We start from the raw sequence: 21859 nt of genomic DNA on the forward strand, positions 1-21859 counted from the left end.
TGCTTTAATAGAGCACATTTGTTGCAGATGGTGGGATACTTGGTTAGGCAGACACAGCTTTTGGCAGAGGCTCATTCTTCGAAAGGGCTGCTGTGCTGCTCAGACTGGTCCAGGCCAACTCAGTGATGTCAATCCTCCCCGCTTCTCCTTCACCAAAAAGCCTGCCCTTGAATTGTGGCCTAGTCTTAATTTAAAGACATTCTCGTTTTTCGCCTTCGGAGAAGAGCAAATACAATGTGGCTCAGTCACTTTTTCCTGAGTTGAGTAATTTGCTCTCCAAACCGCACCTTTGCTTCCATAGGCGAAGTTCAGTTGTTTTTGACCACAATGGGACTGTAGGCAGCCGGCACAGCTGAGGAAACACAAGCAGAGCAAAGAACAAGGGTTGTGGAATATGACCAAAGATAAAGATAGAAACTGAGCAAAGTCCAATCTATTTCCTTTTCACTGCTGCTACTGTTTCAGTAGTACTGTTGCCCTGGGATTCAGGTGCAAGTAAAAAAAACAGATTATTATAAATTAAAAAGAGAGCTTTGTTAATCCTGTCACATATGAGTTTATGCATTAAAACTCAGTACTGATTCATTGTTCTTCCTAATTTCTGGTTTGCACTATGTAAATGTGTGCTAGAATTTGAATGGATTAACTGTAAAATCTAAGCGTATTCACATTTGTGGGATTGGAATATTATTGTAGCTTGTGTGCCTGCCTTAGAGTATGTGTGCTTTTTGCACTCAGTGAAGTGAGGAGACACGCTTGATCTGCTCTGCACTGTTTGACGGTTGTTTTCTCACGTTGTCACTGGCTTGGTGTGCTGTGGCTTGGTGATGGTATTATGTGCTCCGGGACCAGCTGAGTTGAGAAAAGAGCTGCAGCGCCCCTAACCATGCTACTCCCGCCTCCCCAGACACCTTATTGTGAGAAAAGTCTCGGCTGAGCCCTCTGGGCCTTGTGGATCCACTGCCTTGCTAAGTGCTGGCCAGACTGAAAGACACAGTGTCCTTGGGCCCAGCTCATTCTTTCCATTCTCTCAGAGGCTTTGTCTCATAAGCCATGAGAGCAAAAGGAGAAAAATGCCAAATGACACCAGCGTCACAAACACTTAAGGTGTCATGGTCTGAGATGCACTATGTTGTTACGTTTTTTGGAATAATATTTATGAGTGAGTTTTATTAGTTTGTAATAAGAGTATTGTTCTCTCCGATGGGTTAAAAAGCAGGGATTTTTGACAGACAGACATATTTTCTTTTTCTTGTATTGTTAAATTGAAATTGTATGTACTGTATCCAGGAAGGATTGTGGATGATGATACATTATAATGCTGGAAACATTTCAGCAAGATATCCTTGCCATATTTCAGTGGCTGAGTATCTTTATAGTTGTGAGATCTGAGACATTTTAACCAACGACAAAAGTTCCATTCACAAACGCTCTAATGGCTGTTCATTTTTTTTTTATCACATAAAGCACATGGACGTCCAAAATAAATTTCCAACTGATCTTAACACAATTAAAGTGTACATTATATAGCCATATAACACAGGCTAATGGAAACCTGTTGTAAGTCATTATTAGCCATGTGTCTTCAGCATTTTGTGGGTAGGGCTTCTGAACGACCCCTACAAGTGGTGACATCATGACCACATCCTTTTGCCTCATTGACGCTGAGAGTCCCAGCTTGGGTCCCTTGCGGCCGGGCTCCCAGAAGCCACAGCACCCTCGCCACACATGGGCTGCAGCTGGACCACCGATAGCTAGTCTGAATAAGCTGCTGTGAGATCTGTGGTTACAGTGTATCTGCACACAGCCGTGGAAAAATACTGTATGGAGATCAGTAGGCAGAGTTTATTTGATGCAAACATATCATCAGGCCCTCAGTGCAAACCGATGTTGTATGCAAATCCACTCCCTCGATGGAAAGAGGTATAATTAATGATGTCAGTTCATAAAAAGAGAAGATGGGTTCGTAGCCATATTTTCTGCTTTAATTAAAGACATGCCTTATTATAGGAGAGATGTATGCTCTGTGTGTTTTTCTTTCTTTCTCTCTTTCTTGCTTATCCCCCTTTCTCCCTTCTTTCCTCCTTCTTGATTATAACTTGTTCAATAGTGTAAATGGTTCTCTGTGATTTTTCCTGCCAGAACCCCACACGCTGACATGGAGGGCTTTCTTCGTAGCAGCTTTTTACTGAGGTTAGTTTCATTTCTGATGTTGCCATTTAGGATCACAGGTCGGGCACGGGTGGTAGCACGCTGACACATTGTTAGCTTTAGACTTTGTACTGTGTGTTAGTGCACATGTTTGTGTGCACACGTGTCTGTATATTTGAACAATGTCTAACATGGATTCTAACATATTTACCCAAGCTGTGTCTGATGATTGTGTCCATGTAGTGGGTGGCTGACTGGCATGCTTCTCCTGATAGCCTCCAGTTAGACTGAAAGCACACATCAACAACTTAAGGGACAGATGAGCCTTTTTTCCCTTCCTCTCCCTTTAATGGCTTAAAAGACCTGCAGATCAGGCATTCTGGGTCTTTACACTGCATGCTTTTGTCTGACCCCTTCCCCATCTGCCCTCCCTTACTAACCGCCCTAATCAGCGATGTTGGGGTGAGGCAGTGTGCTGGCACATCTGTCTTGTGATGCACTGTTGTTTCCTGTTGTGTTCTGTGTTTGCATTCATCCTACCATAAAGATTTACATTTTTGTCTTTACCCTTCCTGTGATTCTAATTAAAAATGTGTGCTGTCATTACACACAGAGGAAGTAAATAAGAGTGTGTATTTACCATTGGCTCCTTTCCTAGTCAACCACCTTCTCTAGGCTCCAGTGTTGCTCCCTAATTAGGGTTGGCTCATTAGAAGCCACAGCAGCAGCATCTGCCTTTCAAAGCTGCTGTCAGCCAAACTTTGCTAAAGCTAATGAATCCGCTTTGATTTCTTTTTCAAAAGGTCACTTATTTGATTAAATTAACAGCATTTTTCTCTCTTAGAACTGCTGGGGGCATTTTAAAAAGAAAGGACGATTTTATACCATTACTCTCGCTAGTCGAAATGTCCTTCAGGAATTCAATAGGAAATTCTGTTCTGCATTTAAATGTATGTTATTTTTGTTTAGAATTAAATCATTTAAATTTGACTTAAAGTGAGATTGAGACGCATATTTATAAAGTTCAGAAAACACAGGTTGAGCCCTAATTTGTGACAGAAATCCCGTTGAAAATATAAATGAACTTTTGAACACATTGAAATTATCACATAAAAAATACGAATGTACTTTACATTCATAACTTCCTGTTTGGTTAAGTAAATTAATAACATAGGCAATGTATAATTTTACATTATCTTTTTATCTTTCATGTGTTGGCACCAATTTATTTGGATTGGTTAATCTGCTATGATTTGACAGAAGTTATTCAGGCTTACTGCATGATACATTTTGAGAGAGCGCTGCCTATGCTCATTCTTTTTTTTGTATTTGTAAAAAGTGGATGGCAGCATTTAATTCTAATCACCTGTCGCAACCAGCTTAAAATGTGCTGTAAACCAGTGGTTCTCAACTGGTCAGGCCTCGGGACCCACTTTTTACTTGGTCAATACATCGCGACCCAACATTTTGAAGCACTCAAATCTATTCAACAAAAAAACGTGCTGTAATATATACGCTTTTCAGCATACAATATTGATAGAAGTGAAGTACAGTGCATATATCCCTTATATCCCTTCACAGAACTAAAGTATGCTTTTAAAAAAGGTTTAATGAGATGATGGAATCAAAGCTGAACTAAAGGCACACATGCTGAAAACCGAACCCTAGCAATTCTCCCCCAGGAGATTTTTAGAAATACTAACATAAACTATGCATTCTGGTACACTCTGAGAAGAAAATAAATAGATGTATTACTACCCGACATGTTAATAATATTTTTATGCCATTGTTTGTTTTCCACTTTGTTCTGACATCTTGCTGCGAGAAGAGTAAAGAGGAGATAGTCTGTGTGACTTACTTTAAATTGTGGGGAAGGGTAGATAGCTCCAATTGTTCTGTGACCTGTCAATCATCAAACCGGGGGTCATATTTCATTATGTGTTCATTTTTATCTGAAGTTGTACCCATGGATGTATAAAGAAGAGTTCTACCGCAAAGTTATTCTCCGTGGGGACTTCCGGCAACAATCTTGATTCTGATTGGCCAGAAGACTCGAAAAAACATCAGCAAAGATATTTTATTGAGAAGATGATCACTACGTGACAGAAGTTTTCAAAACCGTTTATGGTCTCCGGTACTTCCAGTCCAACGCCGACTGCATGCACAGCGTAAGAAAATCGGGCCTCCAAAATAAAAGTTTGACTTTTTCCCCCAAAAAAAAAAAATTCAATTCAATTTTTTTTTCCTTCACTCACACATCCGCGACCCACTCCTAACGGGTCCGCGACCCACTTTTGGGTCGCGACCCACCAGTTGAGAACCACTGCTGTAAACTATATAATGCATTGGATAAGGTCTGACAGAAGCATGTCTCAAATCCACAAGGAATGATTATGCATCCAATCCAATGAGCGACAAAAAACAGAGAAAGAAAAGAAACATGACCTTTGACCTTGGCAACAATTTCCTTTTGTTCTCATAGTTGTGAGGAAACACTGATTATTCTAAGTAAACACATTATTGCTCTGCTAATCCACATCCTTCTGTCAATGTCTGTTTTAATTAAAGAAGAAGCGCCAGTATAAAGATATCACGCACACCGGCTGGAGATTGGAGGCCTTAACAATCAGGCCAAGATTAAAGGCAGGCTTTGCTTCAGGGTTAGCCCTTTTGCTTGGATAAGACTTGTGTTCTGGAGTGGGCTGTGGAGTGGGGGTAGGGGTGAAAGGGGAGAAAAGGATAGAAACAGGGGTGGATGGATGTGGCAGTTAAGACATTCCTCCTGTGAAGAATCCCAGTATCTTTTCCCAAGCAACTGAATTAGGTCAAAGGGGGCTTTCTGAACATGCTCATACATTTCTGCTACAATGTGCAGATGTTGTTGACTTTTTATACTGTATGCCATATCTCAGTAGCACACCGGATGAGCCTTTCATTATTGTAATGAGTCATGAGTTTGGTTTTGAGTCATACATACACTGACTTTTAATAACTGTAAAACTGACATTACCTGGCCATCTTGAAAAATACATTAAACCCTTGAAGGGTGGCAAAGAAAAGTTTAAACTCCATATTTTACGTACAAGTCAAAGCCTTTGTACTGTTTCATTACCAGGACAGTCTGTTTAAAAATCCCAGCATTTCTGAAACTATGCAAAAGTTCTCTGAAGTACATTATGTGCAGTGTTTTTAATAGACAACTATTCTGCTTGTGTTATTGTAAGCCCTTCAGTTTTTCCCTTTGTTGAAAAGATGATGTGCTTTCATATAAGATCAATTTTTTATTTGTTTATGGAAGACATTTAACAGGTTTTTGTTTGTGTATTCAAAGAGACTGAGAAAATAAGAGAGAGAAAGTGGATGGAAGGGAGACATAATACAAAGATGTGAACAGGCAGAGAGAGAGAGAGAGAGAGAGATAAGCAGAGAGAGAGAGAGGGGAGAGAGGGAGATGTCTTCAGTCTCTCTACTCCCAGTGGGCAGGACCTCCCCCTACATTTCTGCCATTATTTGATGTAATGAAAGGAGAAAGTGTGTAACATTGAGATTGTTAATTAATTTAGTCTAACAAGATGAAGATAAATGAAACCCACTGAAGGTTGACTAGGCTAAGGGGCCCACTTAGCATTCCTCCTGCCCTCGAGCTCTGTCTCTCTCACTCCTTTACAATGGAGCACAGCTAATAGGTGCAGCACGGTGTTTGTACAAACCCGCTGAGCTCTTATCCTGTAAGTTTACATGCAGACATTTTTGGCAAAATATTTCATTTTCAGACTCTATTTATCATAATCTTGCTCTCTGGGATATTTTAATTTTCAAATGGCTAATTTGTAATGCAGTTAGCTTTGGAGCAGAGATATGCAATTACCTAATTGAGTCATCTTGACATGTTAGATAAAGCTCAGTTGACATACATGACTACTGAACTACATTGACTTTTTAAATATATGTATAGAAGCAAATATATGCATAGAAGCAGTCTAATGTTAATACATTTGTCTTTTGCGGACACTTCTAAGTTATATATTTTGTCTGAAATGGCGGGAGGTTACATAAATGGCCATTCTTTCCAGAAACTATGTGGCCCCTTCACATGAGTCTGTGTGACTCCCAGCCTTTCACCAAATGAATGGTTCTTCTCTAATGCGGCTTGGGGGCTTTTTGGGCGGCAAGACAGACAAAAAGCAGAAAGGACATTTTTTCTTTTTTACAAAACCAGACAGTTGTCTTCATCCAGAGCCCTTACAAGCAAATCAGTAGTCTATCGAGGTCCTTCCTCAGTGGACACTTTGTACAGGATCTTGATGGCAGCACAAACCAATCATTATGGTACCCATTCTTTGCTCCCTTAGTTCTCAAGTCATTAACAATGGGTTGTTGATTGTATGGAAAACACCAGAACAATTACGTCCTCTGTTTTGGTGGCAGGGCAGCATTTTAAAGTGCAATCCTCGATAATGGCCTCATTATTGTTATTCTTGGAGCAGGCCTGAGGAGAAAGAAGAAGCTGCTTGCAGTGCGTCATTATTTCGTAAATTTCGATTAGCTCATCATGCTGTCTCCTGGCAAACTAAATCATAGCTAATTAAAAGTGAGCTAGCGGTCTGCCTGTGACTTAAAAGGTAGCACTCGATAGGCTGTTCATATGAAAAAGTGGTAAAAAAGGAGGATTAGAGCAGTTACCCTGGTAACTCCAACTTCCATCTGCGAGGGAACAATGAACTTGTGTTTCTCTGCCACCTATGATTGAAAAAACAGAGAGCGAGGAAGTGAGTGTTCTGAAAGGACAAGACCCTTTTTAACAACAAAGTGGGATCCCGGCCTAATAGGCTCTTTGGTGTGAGTTGTTAGGCGAGATCACTGGGGGATAGAGGAGCACAAAGGTCAACGTGTAATCATAGGACAGTGAAGGTCGTCACAGCTTTAACAATAGCAGGTTTCCTGAATCGGTTTGTTTTCTCGAGAAAACAAAACCTCAAGATTGAAAAAATAAATAAATCAGTTTTACAGAAGAGGCTGCTAGTAACACGCCTCCATGTGATAAAGAAAGTAACATGTCCCACAGCCAAAATGTACACATTCCCACAGCGGATTAAATGAACTCAAACAAGATGCCAAAGAGATGGGCCAATTAGACAGAGCTGTCAGAAGCTCTTGGAATTGTCTATTGAATCTCTTTTTACTATTAAACCAATTCTGCATTGGTGTCTGGCAACATCAGCAGCTCAGTAGGAAACAACATCCACTCTTCCATGAATCTCAAACACCTAACATTTAATCAATGCACTCATGAACTGCAATAACCACTGCAAAACAACATTACATTTTGTAAATGTTTTCGCTTTAATTACCACTCAAGGATATATTTATTCAAGTTTAAAGAATTGAAAATCCTGAGGCGAGAAGTTGTAATTAAAATACTGGTAGTCATGAGTAATGCATTTCAATAAAAATCTCTTTATTTCAACCAATATTTAAATATTTTTGCTTAAGCATGACAACAAATAAAAGTGTTTGATGGTCTTATAGCGAAGAGCTGCTAAAGAGCTGCTACTCTTAAAATAAGGCATTAAAACACTGTTGAGTTATAATGATCCATGACTATAGAGGAACAGTATGTGTTTCTCTTTGAGTTTTATGTCCCTTATTACAGCTGCAATACGTCTGCTCACATTAAGCTAATTTATGGCTGAGGCCAGCGTAACAGCAGTACAGGTTAATGAATTTGGCATTACTAATTAAACGTTATTGAGGGATGAATATGAATCCTATGGTCGGGAGGGACGGCAGAGAAAGGGGGAGGAGAGGAGAGCGGGACAGAGGACTTTTCTATCTTTCTTCAGGTCTTCCTTTCAGTCGTGTTCACAATAAGTTAAACATGAGAAGACGATGTAAGGGCACATCGTTTGAGGTGAAATGGAGGACAGCCTTACCTTAGTGCAATGGCCAGTTAGACTGATAAGATGCAAAATAAAAAATAAAATGTTTTTATAATAATTCTGTATAATTCCGCAGAAGGTGTTGAAAAAAAAAACTCTAAAACTAAAAAACTAAACTAAACTAAAACTCTCTGTAATTGCTGTGACTTAGTATTGTAGGTTTAAAGGTTAAATGAACAGCTAAGTGATTAGATACTTGTGTAAGCTGAGGAGCATTCTGTCCAATGCACTGCAAAACATATCCCTTTTAACACAATTGTTGTTAAGCAATTATTTCAGTCACCTCTTGAATACAGGACTTTAAAGACCAGGAAGCACGGCCCACTCAAGCAATGAGAATTGATGGTGACACGGTGGACTATTGAGCCAATATTGAGCTGCCCTCTGACGTGCTCTGTCCAGGGGTGTGTTGAGGAAAACAAGATATTTCTATTCTCATAGATTTTTTAACCATCCCTCACTTCTTAGTAAAGGGTCACACAAAAAGAAAAAAAGCTATTTCAGTAATAAACTCAAACAGATACTAATTCAATATAATAACTATGTGGTAGGTTTTATAAGGATGTGGATATGTGCTTAAAAGTGAAATATTTAAAAATCTGTTCAAAGTTTTGCCTCCAAACTAAACAACTGAGACATTTTTCGGAGCTTGTTATAGTAATATATGTGTGAAGCACACTTTTTTTTCCTTGTGTGTATTGTCAGTGGCTTGTATTACATGCAATTTAAATCTTATTTTTGCTGCAGCTCTTCCTCTACCTTCTGTTTCACTCTCACTACTGCCTCTAAACTCCACATCTGACATAGTCTCCCTGAAAGCTAAGCCTTTCAATTTAGATTTCAATTATCATGTTAGTTTTGTGATTAGACTTTAGTCCTCCAGGAATCAGACCTCTCTGCTGCTCTCTATTCCACTCTATTCCACTTCCCCTGCAATCACATCCCATCTGATGAATTGCGCATATAATTACGGAAGTTATTGAATATGCAGATCACTGCTGACTCTTGGTGTGCGGTTCATAATGCAGCAACTCTAACTGTATCAAACAAGGGTCTCTGATAAAGACCCACTCTGATAATGAGAGAGGGCCAATGTATGCTATTAGTCAGAGATAACAGACACCACAAAGGCTCAGACTCAATTAAAACAGAGCCACGGTATAATCTGTGTGACTCTGTGTATACGTGCGCTCATAAACAGTACTCAAGCAGTGTAGGGACTTGGCACTGGGCACAGTCAGCTCTGCCATTACAACCAGCAGAGCACAGACCAGTCTGCAAGGCCAGCCAATGCATAGGTGTTTATGAATCTACCAACATGAGGTATTTCCCCCATGTTACAGTATGTTGCTACCATCGTTTTACACCCCGTCCCATGATGCAATCCCTTAGAGCTTTTCAAGAGAGGGGAGTGAAGCACTTTACAGGCACACCCACAGGAGGGGGTTGTGGGAAATCTTTAAACCTTCGATAGCTTTTAGAGAGTTTTCTTAAAACCTGGCCAACAGGCAAAGAGGAAAATATCTCTCGTGCTATAATTTCTAAGCATTTTACTGTCAACAAACTGAGAATTTCCTCATTTGCTCTTAACAGGTCCAATACCAATAGTAATTTTTTCCACATAAAGCTAGTCTTACAGTACATGGTTTTTCAGCTTAAGTTTAACACACAATTGCAGGGAAACGAAAGATACCGGGTCCTGTATTTTTAGTATGAGCTGTAGTGAGCTGCCATTTTTTGCTGAAATGCCATGCTGATGCTGGACGGCTGCCCTGTTGACACCAGAGAGGAGGGTTTATAGACTGCACAAACACGATGTCAGACAGTAATAAAATAAGCAAACCAAATGTTAATGTAGTTGATTGTGCCTTATTTAATGAGGAAGAGACAGCAGAGATACTGAACCTTTACTTCATGCTTCAAGTTTATGTCTTTGAGTTTTCTCTCTACATATTTTGCCCAGATGATGAACAACATATACATATATGGATTTAACTAGGCATACATTTCCTAAGTATATTTTGTATTTCCCAAAATGTATTAAAACTGTGTATCCCCACATCCTGTTGTCACTGTGGAAGGTATTAGAAGCATGGCTGGTGCTGGCTCTTTTTCCCTGTCATGCCTGTCTGATGTAATTAAGACTCAGAGCAGGATTCTAGCACATGGTCACTGTGGCAATGTCACTGTGGCACTTTACCCAGGCCCATGTATATTAGTATGTTAATAGGATTGAACATGTTTACACCAACTGTTTAACAGGAGGTCAAAAAGGTGACTTAAACTTTGTTAAGGGGCTTACATAGGAGCTCAAATAGCATTATAGTGGCTAATAGGCCTAGACACTGACAGACAATACACAATGTATGGACCGCGCTTGCGTTCAAAGGCAAATGCCTGTTCTGTGGTGTGTAAAGTAGAAAAAAAGAACTAAAGGGCATGGTTAAGCTAAGTGGCCAAAGGGATTTGACTGCCCTTTACTGTAAAGTGTGTGTTGCAAGTGCAACAACCTTTGTCAAGTTCCAGCTATTGTTTGCAGATTGGTTACACACTCCGCAGGCTGTGAAAGACACATCTGCTGCCTTCAGCTCAGGGGAGAGCAGATAGACAGTCAGGGTTGAGGGTTAGGTGTGTGGGTGTGTGTTGGGGGGATTGGTAGGTGGGGTCCTCAGCTACCCTGTCATACAGCTCAGCTACAGTCCCTATCTTCTTATCAAATATTTGTCTGGCCTTCACCGCCTATTGCCTTCCCTTCTGTTTGCTTTGTTTATTGAAATCTATCTGAGGCAGATTGATACAGTTTTCAAGTTGTTCTTTTTCATCTGTGTGTGCATTTATCTATTTGTGTAAATTCCATATACATGTTTTATATATTCCATATACATGTTTTATATATTTTTTAATATTTTTTAACACTGATATTTTTCCATTATTTAAGTATGTAAGAATTTTGCAAAGGCACAGTTAAGTTGTTTGATATCATGGGAGTTTTAAATGGCAGGTCAGCTCAACGGAAAATTCCCTTTTAAGCTTTCAGCATCAAATATAAAACCATATTTGTTTAATGTGTTTTTGAGTGATTCCCCGATTGAGATTCCAAGGGTCCCAATGATCCAGACAAAGGGTCTCTTTGTGTGAATGGGGCCCCAGTTGAAATATAGGAGTAGTTTGAGATTACCAGATTATTTCCTACTAGCCCAGTGAGTGAGGCGAGCCGCAGCCCTGCGCCGTGCTGTGCTGAGGCTGAGCATAATGAGTGTGGTGGCAGGGAACCACAACAGAGCTGGGGCACAGGCTGCCTGGGAACCAGAGGCCCATGGCCCTCAGCCAAACACACACACAAATCCTGCCGCACACTTGTGGCTTTTTAAGAAAGCAATTAAGTTAATGATTTCATTTTGAAGCACTGTCATGATGCATGCGTCCTCTGGGCAAGCCAGCAAAAGAAGAAAGGAGAAGCTAACACAGTGGAAAAGGTATTAGTAAACACAAGCTTCCCCCAACAACCACAGAGGAAAATAACATGCAACCGAGCGTAATTTGGCATTTGTTGTAAACACAGCACAAAAATCACTCGAGTAATAGATCGTGGTAGGTATCACTTGCAGCTCCTGCTTCTTTTTGTATGCATTGCGCTGAACAGATGTAGAGAAGAGTACAGTAGTTGCACAGTATAAGGGTCAGACACATGGTTAGCAGTATGGACCGCTGAAGCATTTTGAGTTTTTGTCAGCGTCTAATCCACTACAGTGCCCGCTTCCCTGGAGGGGAAATACAGCACATTTTTCTGTTCAACCATGTCTGTCAGCTCTGATTTTATCAGGGCTATGTTTCACATTCATTTACTCAGGTTTTCTCAGTGCCAGTCCATAAATGAAACCATCTTAGCATTGCTAAAACAGCAGCTTGTACATGTCTTCGCTGAACCAAATTTTTGGGCAATTACCCAGATCAGTGACTGTGGTTTCGGGTTTTGCTCTCCAGATCTCATTTTTTCTCCAGTCTCTTGCATTTTTTTGTATCAGCTGTCAATCACTCATGGTCACTTTTAACCACCTCCAAACAGGGCTGTGTGCCAGCCATTCATTTATACCTTCACTTTTGCTCTGCTTCTTCATGTCCAACCTGTCAGAATGACACACACTGTTGACCATGCTTCCTATTCAACACTGGCAAATTAATTGGTTTCAGTGGTTTAAATCAGCAATCAATGTCAGTTTCCCAACATAATAAGCCTTAATCATACATCTTTGAGGTGTGGCTTGCCTGACCCCTATTCATCATGGCTCTGCTAGATGGCCTCATCTGGGTGGAGCAAATGAACTACCCCTGTTTTGATTTTCCAATTGATGTGTCAGATGAAATGTGGATACTCTTTCCCCTCCCAGATTCTATCCCAGCCCTTCTTCTCACAGTCCTTAAAAACACACAAGGCCCCAAAGACAAAGACGGAAAATAAGTCCAGTTGTCACAAGGGAGACAGATTTGTGTGCCTTCCCTTGTGTGAGGGTGCTCAATGAATACCATTAAGTTATTCAGAAAGAGAAAAAGAATAGCAGAAAAGGAAACAAAAAAACCTAAAGAATTAGAGGTGGGTCTAACTGTGGCTAATGAGATGCTGTCCTCACAGCATAAAGCGCTTAATAACAACAGTGTTGAAGGTTTCCTCGTTTTTCCCAATCTACAAACATCTATTTATTAGATGATAATGTAAAGGGAACAAGATTACTAATCTTTTTGGTCGTCATTTTCAATGTACCTTTTTGTTGACGAGGACTTGTGAAGCATTCTAGATTAGCATAAAGAAAAAAACAAGGATAGTGGGAAACTAACTCGTTAATACAGATGTCCAAACCATCAGCAGTTATACCAGCTCTCTGATGGGCACTAGGGTTGCCAATGATGACCTAACGTAGGCAAGACCAAAGACTGAGGCCCTGCTTCACCTTTCATACAGCACAATAACACCCCCCCCCCCCCTTTGCTTTGATAAACCTACAGAGTCTGCAGTGACCATGCTCCCTGCAAAATGTTTCCTTTTATTATAAGTTATTGTCCTTCAGAATTGTCCTTCTTTCTTCTTTTAAACTTATACTCCTATTTTCAGATGTCTAACTTGGGATGCATCCGTTCACTTATGTTTGGCACCCCTTAGCTAGCTCCTCAACTCACTTTTTTGGCAACTGTTAGAAATGTTACACTCGATGTGTTGAAGTGCAGCCATTTCGCTGCAAACTCTCCATTGCACAGAATAAGTTATCTTTATAAATGACAGAATGGACCTTGTCTGAATAGAGCTTTGTTTACTGTTTAACAAAAAGGGGAGCCCCACTCTATATTTCATCTGTCACCGATGCTTTTCTTTCCTTCAACAATGCTCGATTGTTTCCATGAAAATGTCAGGTTCCATGAACAGGAGAATTCTGTATTATTATGTTCTTGCCAAATTCCGATCTCTGTTTTCCTTCTCCTGCTCACAAAGGGCTCATAACTTACTGTCAACTACTAGGCAAGCCACAAAGCTCCACTGTTGCTCAGCAAATAGGCTTGTGTTGGTTGATGGCTTGACTCGCTGTGAGGTTTGCTTAAGTGCAGCAGCAGCAACAGAAGTCTCTTTGGGAACTCCATCCCCCAGCAGGCCCACAGAAAGTTAAAGAAAGAAAGAGAGGTAGAACAACAAGAGGCTTTTCTTGTCTCAATTGTTGTCCTACTCTCGGGAAGGGAAACAGTTTGTCTTGTGAATGAGGCTGCTGAAGTTGTTGTCCAGCTACTGTTTATTTATTCTGTGTGTGCCTGAGTCACATCCAATATGCTACTTTTCTATTGGATACGTTCTATTACAGAATGATGCACAACAGTAAAAAAAAAAGACCTGCGATGAATTTTTTTGGACACCCATTCTTCATTTGTGAAAGCATATGCATGAGTGAACTTGTGTGTGTCCTGGGGAACTGAGAAGCTGTAATGCTATCCAACTCTGAGCTTGTGTCCTGGGACCAGGAAAAAGGCCTAAGGCACAGGGGACTGAAAAAGGAGGAGGAGGAGGAGGAGGAGGAGGAGGAGGAGGAGGAGGAGGAGGAGGAGGAGGAGGAGGAGGAGGAGGAGGAGGAGGAGGAGGAGGAGGAGGAGGAAGAGGAGGAGGGGGCAACGAGGGAGTGTGTGAGTGCCCATCGACCCTTCCCGGGTAGACAGACAGGGACACTTAAGCACTCTCACACCTGCATCTGCCTTTTTCCTTGTGTGGGGGGCAAGGACACCACCCATGCTGTCATGGCAGCTGCACAAGTGTTTAAAGTGAGATACAAGGCAGTTCCTCTAGCAGCATATTATTGCAAATAATTTACCCTGCAAAGTAATTATCAATGCTCTGCTCAGCATGTAAAGTGTGCACTTCAGGTGGCTTGCTTCATTTGCTCTGGGTGGCTATCATTTGAGTGTGGATTTGAGCTGTGGTAACTGTGGCAGTTTCTAATAGAGCAGGCATCCGGAGAGAGTGTGAAGTGAGGATGAAGTGCCGCCGTAATTGAGTTGACTTTTTGCAAGGGAAGGTCAACAATAATGGAGGAACAATTTAAACAAATTCATTTAGACAACTCTCCAGTCACTGTACAGTAGGTTATCTTGTTGGAAAATCTGTATTTTTCCAACCATTTACTATATTTTAATATCATTATCTATAATTAAGAGATTTCAATGGATTTGTCTATTACTGACTCAAAGAGACTTGTAAAAAAAATTGCAAGCGATCTCTTTCTTTCTGAATACCTATCTTTAAATCTGCAGGAATCACGCAATAGTAAAGATGCATGTGCTTGAGAACTCTGTGTCTAGGTATGTGTGTGCTGAAAAAGAGGCTAACTGTGAGCGGTACAGCCCGTGTTACGGGTTGATTATGTATCCAGAAACCTGGCTGCTGCACAGCATGGCACAATCACAATGGAGGGTGATAATTTAATTGTGCTAAACGGTGGATTCCGTGTCAATGCTCCTCCAGCTGGGAGCTGTCAGGTAGTAATATCTCATTATGGCAGGTGAAGAACCCAGAGGAACCCTACCACGACACCTGTTAGAACAGGAGGAACCCCTGAAGGCAAACAGATGATTTTCTCTCTCTCTGACTTTCTCTCACGCCCACACTCACACACAGACATAACAGTTTAAAGCCCCACAACTCTTTCATTTTTTGCTACTTCACTTTTAAATATAATAAGGAATTATACTATTTGTTTTTTAAGTTATAACCTTTGTTTTTAAATAACATTTTGATTCAACATTGTTTTTTTTTAAGGACCTTAGTTAGGTGATGTTAAATAGCTCCTACAGTACTATACAGTGACACAACTAATGGAAAAGATCAGGCATTGTAGCTTTGTTTCTTTTGTTCATGCTTGAGACAGTTGGTCAATTTTAACACTTAAAAATGTTTTATATGTCTTATAATTTCTTATTTTTGTACATGAACATTGAATGCATGCATTAAGTACACCCTGTCACACATGACAAGTGAAGCCCTTTATCTTATATGGCCTGTTCTCCCCTTCAGTGAAATAAAAAAAAGACGTTTTGTGTTTAAATAATTTATTAGATTTTCTCTCCTTTTGTCTGCTGATATCATGTATTGGAAAAACATGTAATATTCCCCTATTGGGTCTTGTGATCAAAACTTGAAGGTGCAAGACATTAGTACTGAGAAACACAAGTGGGGGTGGGGTGGGGGAGATGGTGTGACATTACTTATCACCATTGTCCCTAAAAGGTAAACAGTGTCACAGAGCAGATACAGCGGGTGAAAGTCAGTGAGAGCCTTTTACGATGAAAGGGGAAATGGGATAGCCGAGAACACATGGCCCCTCAGTCACAAGACCCCCTAGATGAGCACTGCACAACACTCCTCTAATAGTCACCAATTAAGCAGAGGTTGTTTTGCACGATGATGAAACATTATAGCAGGGAACAATTCATGACTCAAGGCATTCCAGGCTATATGAGCCCGTGGCTGGATAACTTAAGTCCTAATCCTTCCAATGTGCCCAATATTGTCAGCTATATATAGGCCTGTTATTTTTTCTAACTGACCCTTCCTCGTCTCTGCCTCGAGTTTTCAAAGTCACTAGGGCTTTGTACGGTATTTCAGAAGGAAGGCACCATTTCATCCACTTATTGATTACCGTGGTTAGTTGTCTATTGTTAATGTGCAATCAAGCATGTGGGAGGGCAGCTTGTCAAGGTTTTATGAGCTAACTCTTCAGTGCACCATATTTTTACTGTTCAGTCTGTTATAGCACATTTTGAGCTCATTATCTAAATGTATTCAATTATTAATAAGGGTAGGGTCCTTTCACAAAGCCAGAATATATTGCAGATATACAAACAGGGTTGTTTTGCAGATTTTATTCAGAAAGCTCAGACGCCTTGCTATAAAGTTTAGTTCCATGAGAAAATGGGATAACATTTGTATTCAGGCATATTCTACATATTCTTCCTCATCAAATGTCTTTGTTGTGTCTATGTTGATCTTTTGCACAGAAACCTCTTTAGATCTCAGAACTGTGTGATCCCCGCTCAAAATATGAGAAATAAAATACCGTACCGTTGCCCTCAGATATTTTCAGAGAATTACTGCCGCACTTCCCTTTTCCCTTTCAATGATATGAGGTAGTATTGTATGGGGCTTGGCAGAGGGGGTGCTCCGTACTCTTAAGCTGCCTGCGCGCAGCCCTCCCAGCACTGCTAATAAATTATTAACTCCTGCTGACAAATACTGTTATGGAGCCTGCCGCAGATCTGTTGCATTCTTTAACAAGATTGCTGTAGACACATGTTACAGGAGGATGGAGTCTCCATCGCTCCCTCTCTCCTTTCCTCTCTCTCTATCCCCTTCTCTCGCTCACGCCTCAGCAGTTTGACTGATGGCTGGAGACCGAAGTAAAAGTGCCTGAGAGACTGAATATTTTAGTGGTAAAATAATACCACTTGATTTAGTGTGTAATACAAAAGCAGTGCTTTGTTTCACTCTCACACTCCATTGAGGACGAGGTGCTTGTTGCTCTCGAGGCTTGGGCTTTTTGGTTGCATGAATAAAAAATACATCAGAATCTATGTGCCCGATCTGCTCCTACCACACACATATTCACACACACGCATCCCCTTCTAGCCCTCCAAAACCCCACGACTGCCCCCTCTACATGCATGCTCTGAACTTTGCTCTGACTTTTGATTTTCAATTAACAGTAACCAATTTCGAGATCACTTTCTATTTGATATAATTACAGGAAACAATTTAATGGCTGATTAAAATTGAGGGCTGAGTCCCACTAAAGACACAGCTGACGACACATCCAGGCACAGAGGCTAAAAGGCAGAACGTTAACAGACAGACAGACAGACAAACAGAGAGGCACAGGTCTCACACTCCTGCCCTGCCATATACCTGACATACCGGGTTTGTTTGTACAGCTGCTGAGACACATGAGATTAACCTAGGCTACCATCGTCCAGCTCCTCCTTCACTGCCCAGGTTGATCTGTGACTGTGTGCCAGTGTGCAGTGTGTGTGTCTGTGTGTGTATAAGTGAATGACAATTAGATAGAGTGCGGTAAATGTACTGTTTTATTTGGATATACTAGTGCGCATTTCTGAACCACATTTCAGCATTAATTCCCTCCAGACTTCTCAAGTCGTCTGCTTACTTCTCAATAGAGAATCAAACCTTTCTGCCATTCATTATAGAAACGGCACCATCACTTTTGCACTGTCTTTTATCAATTCATATTCTCTCAGTATTATATTTATATTTTCATAAATCTGTCATTTAAAAGTTGCTTTATCACTTTGTACAGCACTATGAATTGCCTTTGTTATTTGAAAGGTGCTATTGAAATACTCCTAACTTCAAGACAATATCAAATTCAGCTGTTCATTAAAGTTACATTGAAAAGACTTATTTGACAGACTTATTTGAGTGAATCAAAGAACTAAAAGACCCAAAGAAACTGTTAATAAAAGCCTTTCTTAAATGGAATATGTCCTTCCCTATCTGTTAGTGTCTGACTCTCAGCCGAGCACAAGGACAACATCGCACCACAGCCTGCCTCAACCTTGAGATTCCCCCCTCCCTCTCTCAAGCCCCCCCCCCCTCCCGCCCCCAGGCAAACTGAGGGTGGGACTAAAGCGCTGTCACACTGACCCCTGTGGATAGAGCAGGAGAACGGGCAGATGGTGATCAGTGATCAAATGTAGTACAAGAACCCTGAGCATTTAGTCATATACAAACACAGACCTTCACACTCTTAATAAGTATTTCTCCTTCCTCTGGCGCACATGGACGTACACTCATTCTAAGGAGTCACATCCTTGTTGCAATTGTCAATGTGCTTTAGTTGAAAAGCAGAACAGCTCAGGAAAAGGCAGATTAGGAGTTATATACGCTCCATCTCCTTCTCTCCACTTCACATCAGTAGGAAGGCCATATTATCCGCTTTTTAATTTAATACCAAATGCATAATTAGATTTGCTTGGCAGTGTTTCATTTCATTCATTGTAGCACACAGCAAGAGTGGATCCTCATTAATTGTGAGAAAAAGTTGAATTGATTGTATGAATTCTACACCAAAAAGAGTTGGTTTGTAAAGCAGAAAAACATAATTAAATTAGAATTAACATGAGTTTTCTTTGCACCTGATATGTCAAGTAGACTATTCGCTGTAATATTCATGAAAGCATGTGACAGATTTGTGAATTTAGTCCTCCACTGTCAGTTTTTTGATTTTGATTATGTAGGATTTGTTTGCCCAAGGGAAAAGTGTCACACCAAAATGTTAATAATTCCCTAATTTGACGTGATTTAAAGTGGAAACAAAAGAACACAAGGCTGGCTTACGTTTCTATTTGATTGCTTTAGAGTAAAATCAACTATCACAAAGAAATGATGGAAGGCTTGAAGGAGAAAACCCAATCAAATCAACTTAGAAAAAAAGAATATTACCACAGGAAAAAGCAACCCCGTTTTACATTTCTCTGTAACAGGGGTTGAATTATTTGTGAGGTTTTTATTTGGATGGCAGTCGTATGCCTGTCTGACCTACTGCCTGAGTAACTGACTTGGGGTTTGAGCCAAGACCCAAGCAGGCAGTGTTCCAGGCCTAGATCAAGCCATCCATCTGCATTAAACAAAGGATTAGGGACCCCACTGCCTGCTCTTAAGTACACAGGCATGAGCACCAACAGGCCCAAGTCAGGAGGAGCATTCAATCCATGCGGCATTGACTGCCTACATTAGGTGCCCCTTATAATCCCTGTTAGAGCCATTTACACGTGTCCCTGTTAGAGCCATTGACAATCAGCTAAACGAGAGTGCCATCATTTAGACAAAAGCCATTTACAATCAGTTAAAGAAGACTGCTAGTCGCATATCAAATACTCTAGAATTGAAATCCTTTTTGTGTATTGTTGATGATCATCGTGAGATATCATTTCTTCTCCCTGACTCTCATCTCATTTTTCTGCTCCACAGCAGAGTTATGTCTTCCAAGCAAGCCACGTCTCCTTTCGCCTCTGTGGTCGATGGGGATGATGCCATGAGTCAGGAGCACTTGTCTTGGGAGAAAGAGGAGAGTGCCGAGGCCCATGGCACACCACAGCTGCCCCTGCACAGCCTGCTCCATGGAAAAGCCCATCCTGATGAAATGCAGCCGCTCAGCAGCATGCCTCCAGAGAGCGATTGGGACAGTCTGGTTTCAGCCCAACAGCGCATGGTGAGACAATTCAACAGCCTTCATACATTAACCTTTTTCTTTCTTAATTTATCGCATAAGAATTGGAATAATAGAAAACAGAATAGATGTAGAAGCACATTTGAATGAAACAGTTTATGTGGAAGGAATATATAGCTAAGCAGAACCATTTTAGATATATGTAAACGACTGTCTTACTGTCCTCCCTTGGGTTTTCACGCTCCATCCCCATGTTTCACTCACGCCGTGAATCTTCTTCAATTCTGGGGTCTTCTGATAAGCAGCTCTGCCAAATACTAAACCATCAGCTATTATAAGGTTAGACAGAGGACATCTTACTATCCCTTTAATAATGTGAATGGCTCATAAAATCGCATCATGACCGAAGTTAGGCCGTGATGCATTCTCGTTGCCATTAAAGAAACATGTCGTGTCCTCGGTGTTCCAATGTTGTTTTTCTTGTTGTGTATAAGCCACATCTGCAGCCAGACCCCAGACGCTGTACATTCTAAGTGCGGTGCTGCTTTGATGTGAGCGGAGCGAAGTAAAGCACAGGCACTTGTGGGCTATAGACATGGGATGCAGGTGGTCTGTCTGTGACAGACGGGTCTGTGGTAAAGAGACCCTGAGGGCCTCTGAAGTAGCTCAGCAGTTGGTAACTTAGACCCTCAACACCTCGGCGTTGCAGCACACGCACAAGAAGAACCGACCCACACACATGAATGGCCTCTGCAGCAGCTTGCTCCTCATGATGCGCGGCTGCATGCTGACAGTGTAGCTTACTGACAGCCGAGGGAATGCTCAGGTCATGTCTTCATCTGTGGAACATTTCCTCATCTCAGTAACAGGATTCAGGTTTTCTTTTAATGATTTTATTTTGACGGGGAACTAAATACCCAAATAAATAGTTTTTTAAACACCTAAAACCTAAATCTAATGAATTCATTTTAAATACTATAATATTATTTATACTTATTTGTATAGCTCCCCTGTGTTAACATGGCAAAAGGTCAGGTCAGATATATCCTAAATGATAGGAAACTTTATAAGAAATTAAATCACACTTCAAAGAGAAAGTGGGAGGAAGGACGCAAAAAGAGAGTAGAGGTAAAATGGGGGACGACAGGGAGATACAGAGAGAAGAAAAGGCAAAGGCATAAGGCGAAAGGAATGAGAGTGTTGCCTTCGCTGATTACCTGACTCCACTGCTGTGCCATGCGTCTGTGTGGGCTGTGCCCTGAACCTGCGCCAGCTGATTAACCCAGCACTGCTCCACTCCCTTCAAGCACTCTCTGCTGTCTCTGCCACACTGTATAATCATCCAACACAGGGCTGGGAGGTGCAGGGTAGGCCTGTAGGTCGTGCCACCCTGGCGCTTGGTACCAGACCACCCGACACACCAATGTAACTCTGCCTGGAGCTCAACATGCAACGCAGGGATGATACATTTGCACTGGCAACATTCCTGCCCACATTCCTGACGTTTTATTTAGGATTGCCAGGGGATCCAGACATAGTTCTACCATTTAACCATGCTGTAGTACACACAGTTATCGCTGTGCTCTTGATTAAATCTCACTTGTCCACGATAGGGGTGCAGTATGTGTTGGATACAGGCATGTGTCATGTTTATTCCCTTCACTTTGAGGCCCAGAGTTTAAATCAGAGCTAACTGTTCCCCCGTTAAAGGCTGCAAACTCCTGGCTGCTTAGCCACCTTCTGCTTTCTCAGACTCCACAGACCATAATTAACACCACCTTCTGTCAGACGCAACCCTAAGCCATGGTCTGTGTGCTGACTATACACTCCTGTGTGCAGAGTATTCTTTCCCCGTCTCCCGCCCCTCACGCTCTCTCCCATTCTTCTCCCCATTTCCTTCATGTCTCTGTTTGTGCACAGGGAGCACTCAGCCAGTCAGCCAGAGACAGGACCCTTAGTTAAATACTAAACCATACACAGGTGGGACTGAAAAACAACAACAGCTCGAGACAGGACACAGATTTACGATAGCTCAAGGCACTCAGCTGAGAATAGGTC

The 21859-nt window shown here is 41.3% G+C and overlaps 1 protein-coding gene across 13 annotated transcripts in view; it reads left to right on the plus strand.

Moving 5' to 3' along the window:
- sox6 (SRY-box transcription factor 6) overlaps nt 1–21859 on the plus strand; it is a 129546-nt gene that overhangs the window by 26757 nt on the left and 80930 nt on the right. For 8 of the 13 annotated variants that reach the window (XM_034217729.1, XM_034217744.1, XM_034217735.1 and 5 more), the window contains 2 exons: nt 2143–2193; nt 19603–19843. In XM_034217729.1, coding sequence (XP_034073620.1) covers nt 2159–2193; nt 19603–19843 — 276 coding nt within the window. In that variant the 5' untranslated portion in view covers nt 2143–2158. The remainder of the gene's footprint in view (nt 1–2142; nt 2194–19602; nt 19844–21859) is intronic. The other 5 variants (XM_034217789.1, XM_034217791.1, XM_034217782.1 and 2 more) reach the window with 2 other exon arrangements.

The sequence above is a fragment of the Gymnodraco acuticeps genome, unplaced genomic scaffold (genome assembly GCF_902827175.1).
Source record: "Gymnodraco acuticeps unplaced genomic scaffold, fGymAcu1.1, whole genome shotgun sequence".
In the NCBI taxonomy this organism is placed as follows: domain Eukaryota; kingdom Metazoa; phylum Chordata; class Actinopteri; order Perciformes; family Bathydraconidae; genus Gymnodraco; species Gymnodraco acuticeps.